The sequence below is a fragment of the Scaptodrosophila lebanonensis genome, unplaced genomic scaffold, assembly GCF_003285725.1.
Source record: "Scaptodrosophila lebanonensis strain 11010-0011.00,11010-0021.00 unplaced genomic scaffold, SlebRS2 tig00000159-arrow-arrow-pilon, whole genome shotgun sequence".
NCBI lineage: Eukaryota > Metazoa > Arthropoda > Insecta > Diptera > Drosophilidae > Scaptodrosophila > Scaptodrosophila lebanonensis.
This window is the reverse complement of record NW_022060596.1, coordinates 368817-374400: the sequence shown is the minus strand read 5'-3', so window position 1 is coordinate 374400 and position 5584 is coordinate 368817. Positions and strand designations below refer to the sequence as shown.

The following is a 5584-nucleotide window of genomic DNA, read 5'->3' as shown; positions in this document are numbered from 1 at the left end:
CGAGGACCAGAGCTTCTAGTTTCTGGACTAATTAGCCAGAGCGGGTAAGGGTAGGGGTTGGGGAACGTGTTGCAAGCGCAACTAATTACAATTAAAAGCAGTTCAATACAATTTCTTTCCATTCCATTAAAAACATACTATACTTAAGCCACTTAATATGTGTCTTAATAATGCTTATTTATTCCATCTTGTTTATATATTTTATGATGAGCTTTAGAAAGAAATTACGCTGCGCATTGAAATACGAGAATTGTAAATCATTATTCCCATTCATTTCAAAGACAATCACTATAATCTTGTAATTTTAATTAATTATTTATTTATTAATAAACCTTGCAAGTATCGGGTTACTTTTAAATTATTAGGCTAGTCAATACAACTTTAATTATATCGAGCTTATTATTAGGTTATTTTCATATTATTATTATTTATTAAATATTCTTCAGTTGGCCTTAAACTAAGATAGATAGGTTTTTTTTTAAAGCAGTTTAGCAATATATTAAGCAAATATTTTGAGATTCTGCCACCTTAAGTGCCAGTATTTCCGAATGTATGGGTTGTATAAGGATTGTATCGTCCAAAGCTGCCTTATTGCTTCATTGCTATTGTGAGATTATAATCGTAACCGTTCTTAACCTCAAGGAAACATCTTTCGTACTTCCATTGCTTTCAGTAAATCCTTTACGGTTTTATTCTGGTACTGTCGAAACAGTTGCATTAGGCAGTGTCTTGAGGAAATAGAATACGAAGCGATTGTATAAGTCAATTAAGATTTTCAGTTACTTGGAATACTTACATAGGAAAGTTGAAAGAATAGGCACTTTCGAAAAGTACTGATGGCTAAATATTTGTCGTTATCTGAAAATTCTAAGTTGGGATGATTTTTTACAACAAATTACTCGTACTATGTAACACAATACTGCTCAGTTGGCAAACTTCTGGAAAAATTGTAATTTTTTTTAAATCTTAATTTAAAATCTATCTTTTGTTGAACAATTATAAAATTTTATGACACCTTTGACATTTTAAAAATCATGCTTCTTGTCATGATTCGTGATTCGAACCGAGTGCCTAATCAAGGACCGAACACACATTGGGATTTCTGATAGCTCGTTGAGCTACGTAAATAAATAGTTATTAAAGTAAGATTTCGATAGTAAAAGAAAAGAAAGTAAAAAATATATTAATGGAGCATTTTATTAAACTGCTGGATCAAGTATACATCCCGCGATTCCGCTTCCCCCTTAAAAGATAAGAGCTTGCATCTTAAGAAGCCATCACTTGATAGGCACAAGATCTATTTACTTGCTCAGGTCAAAGAAGATATTAAGATAGGTAGTAAAGACCAGACTATAGAAGTTTTTTTTAATGTTATATAATGTGTAATTTCTAAATTAGAAATGCATTAGTTAGTAGTTAGGTAGGTTCTTAGTTGTTTGTTTTGTCTGGCTTGTGCCCCAAAATGCTCGAATTTTTTGGAATAACTCTTCATGATGATATATTTTCTTTACCTCTTATTACAAAGTTTCTTTATTTTTTAACCAGAACGCAACGGGGGTTTCATGACTAAGTGGCCCTATCTATTGAATCTTAACCAAAAAGGTCGGACAACAATTAGATAAATTGTTGGCTGATTCGCCAAATAAATACATAACATCATAGACCAAGGAGGGTGGGAGGTCTGTTCAAAAAATTAAAATTTTGATTAAATAATGCACGATGCGTTTAATTAAGAATTTCAACAAATGCAACTCAGTTCCATTTTAAGGCAAAATAGTGCGCCATAATAATGAATTTGTGGTCGACTTTATATGGCAAAATTTTTTTTGCAACCTCCCTCCTCCCTTGACATAGAAATAATTATATTGTAATTATAATTTGTTTAAAAAAAGGATTTCAAATTTGGTTTGCTTCATATGTATATCTTCAACTTTTAATCAATAGAATTACTCAATTAATATAGTACATTGAATATATAATACATACATATGCCACAAAATCAGCTTTACTTCGAATTATAATTAAGAGAGCGAACATTTTTAATCAGTCTTAAGCACTCCACTGAACAGGTAATAAAGTATATAGTTTTGAAAATATTTAGCTGCCATATGAGTTATGTCTTCTGTTCAGGTATTTCGAGTTGCCCGTATTTCGAAAGTTCGTCAAGTACCTGCATGATCATATATACTTGTACTTGTAATTATATGCACGTAGTATATAGGTTGGTATTGGTCCGAGACACACAAATTCCTCTGTCATCTCCCTTCAACTTGAAGTCTTCTGCTCATTAGACTCGCACGCAACTGCGAGCTATCAAAGCATAAAAACGCCCATTAAAGCAGGCGCTGTGAGAAACACTTGGCTGATGGTCTAGCCCTTTCTTGGTGTTCCTTCGGAGGAACTTGAAGGGCGAGCGCCACGGTTCGTTGAGCTTCAAGAGGTGCTTTGCATAAACTGCAGGCTCTTTTGTGGCTTAGACAAAATTGTCGTAAAATGATGGCCTTTAGAGATCGTTGCCAGTCCGTTCTTAAATAGGAATTCTTACCTCGATTAGAAAGAAAAGTGTGGGAAAGCTGCCTATTAAGAACAAAACAACTCTACTCGCAATTGGGCTCAAAAAAATTATTTATTATTTATAGCAGTTGCGGAAAAAAATTAAGTTAAAACTATAAAAAAAAATATGTGTTCATAAAACTATGTGTATTTTTTGATCAGCTGTCGTCGACCAGCGAAAAGCTGAGCCGCCGCTTCGTTGCGTCCACCAATTCCTGGGACTGTAACCAAATGTTTTCCAGCTTCTCCCCAGCCACATCGTCGTTCAGCTCGCAATCACTCGTCGAATTGTGACCGCTGTCCGGACTGATGTGGCGTTGGGCGGATCGCGGAGCTTTCTGAGCAGATTGAGCCGCTGCTAGCAGCTTCTGAGCCGACTGCCGCACGCTGGACGAGATTTTCGTGGCGATCTTACGCTTGCGCCGCATCACCCGCTGTCGCCGCAGATGCAACGACTGCGAGCGTCGCTTGCACTGAGTGTGGGGTGCAGGGAGCGGGGAACGCACCTCGCGCTCCTCGTAGTTCTCGCCATCGGCGTCAGGGCCAGGCTGCCAATACTCGCACAAGTCGCTGGCTGGATCGTAGGCGGGTCGATAGGTGGGCGAGTGTACGGCGATGGTGGCTGCCAGACGCTGGCGCTGTCGCTGGCGCAAACGTTGACGCGGACGAGGGCGAGGATTTGGGGGAACTGCCTTGTGGGTGCTCTCGAGTATCGCATCGATCATCCGCTCCAGAGTTACATCGCCCATTTGTGTGGAGCTGAGTGTGGGCTGCTCCGCCTGCTGGGCGGCAGTTGAGGCGGGAAGCGGTAGAGGCTTCTGCTCCAGATAGCGCGGCTTCTCGAAGTAGCTATCGGGGATGCCCATGCCTCGTAGAGCGAGCAGAGGTCCGGGTATGACGGCCGCACTCGGCGAGTACTCCGCCTCAAAGGTGGGCAGTGTGGAGGCGTAGACGGGTGGCTTGGCGCGTAAAGTTGAGGGTGGCGTTTTCCAGGGCGATGGCAGTGTCTTGGGCGTGGTGATGGCGGAGGCGGAGGCGGTGGCGGTGGCGGGCGTCCTCATGATGTTGCTCAGATCCTTCAGACGTGGCGTGCGGCAAGTGGCAAGCGGCAGTGGCGTCGAGGTCAACTGATTCTCCTTACCCCCCAGTGTCAGCGCTGACAGAGATTTGCGCTTCAGCTTCGTTCTCAGTACGCGCTGTTCCGGCATCAATGCCTGGAATTCGCTGTAGCTGCTCGTATTTGTTGTTGTTGCTGACACTGCCAGTGTTGTTGTTGTTGTTGAATCCGCTGGCACCGCAGACATCGCGCAGCCCAGATACGAAGGCCGCGGCTGGATGACAGCCCACTTGAGCATCGCTGGTTCTGATTGTGATTCTGGCCGTGTCTGTGTCGGGATCGAAGTCTCCTTCGTCTGACTAGTTTTGTTGTTGTGGGTGCTGCAAGAGCGAGAGATGGCAAGAAGTTAAGGTTAGTTTCGTGGCCGAGTGTTGGCATTCCTCAGTGGCTGCCACAAAGTTGCCAGGCAACTTTTTGGCGCGCTTTTCGATCGCGACTGCGATGTGCAGTTTTTGGCCTTAAGTTCTTTATATATACTCGTATGTATGTTTGTACATAAATTTGTTTGCATGCCTTTCTGCCAAATCAGCGAAGCAGCAAAAATGAACAGAAATCCGAAAATTGTATTTGGACCGCAGCTCGCATCGTTTTACGTGCAATTAACTTCACTATTGGTTGTCGTCTAGAAAACCCCTTGAGGCATGCATATATTCTTGTATGTCTGCACAATTCGAATGGGCAAGCAGAAGAAACTTGAATTTCTTGCTTTTGGCATACATTTTTCAAACATTCCTTCCTCATTTGATATGCACAATAATTGCAATTCAAATTAAGAGGAAAAATTCATACACATACATATGCAAATTCAGGGCAATAAGCAAAATTATGAGTGCGCTCTGCACTTCAAGGGCCCGAGGCCGCTCAAGTGGGCAAAATAATTGTTCCATTTTATTGCACTTTCAATTTACCTTTTTAGTATTGTTTGAAACGCATGAATTTTTGTTTTTTCCAAAAATAAAAAAAAATAAACCACCAAATAAAAAAATGCAGTCGCGAAATTGTTTTTGAAAACTTTTCCAAAATAAAACACTACTTTCACGTTTTCGTTCACGAGCTGCCATTGGACATGTTCTCGCCGGGACTGACGTTTGCTGACTGGCCTTAAATATAGCCTCACTGTCGTCTAGCTGGCCGCGCTGAGAACGAACGTGTTGCGTCTGCGCGCTACTCACTTGCAAAGCAGGAGAGCCAAGGAGCCACAGAGAGAGAATGAGAGCGCGAGAGCAGCCGTCAGCCGGCGAGCAGCAACAGTTTCAACTACCACCGACGTCGTTTTAGTTTCGTTCAATGCGAACTCAATGGCCTTTCAATTCAATGCTTTGCTGCGAAGGTGGGTGGTTGAGGATACGGGAAAGAAGGAACATACAAAATAGAGACATCGTCAAAAGTAATTGCTAAACATACATATATACATATGTATATGTATGTATGCAGATCTTGGAAATATTTCAACTAAACAGAGCTTGCATTATGGACACTCACAATTGAACAATGAGAAAAGCTCATGATTTCTGAAAACTCCCTACTTGTACTTATCTTGCTATTGATCCAAACTCTTTCTTCTATACTATGTCCAATCTTTATCCTTCAACCTATACCAATATTCCACCTACTTATAGCTTTACCCGAAGGTCACAAAAAGGAGCTTGGCTTTCATAAAGATTTTAATTCTTCTCAAAGAATAGGTTAGTTTCCAAGATATTTCAGCATCAAAACAAATAATAAAAGGCTTTACAAACAATAAACAAGTACAATTTTAACAAAAAAAAAGGACTTCGGATCTAAGTGCATTGCTTACCTCGAGATAAATTAAATCCTTAATCAACTTGATTAAATTATACGCGTAATATTGCTTTGTTGTCATTACATAATGTTCTGAGGGTGATTCTGAAGTAACACCATTCTGTGCAGGAA

At 40.8% G+C, this 5584-nt stretch overlaps 1 protein-coding gene across 1 annotated transcript; it reads right to left on the bottom strand.

Annotated features, from left to right (window-relative positions):
• Positions 1–2711: 2711 nt before the first annotated feature.
• On the bottom strand, positions 2712–3761 carry LOC115629568. Its single transcript, XM_030526060.1, has one exon. The coding sequence runs from the start codon at positions 3759–3761 to the stop codon at positions 2712–2714; it is 1050 nt and encodes a 349-aa protein (XP_030381920.1).
• Positions 3762–5584: the final 1823 nt, after the last annotated feature.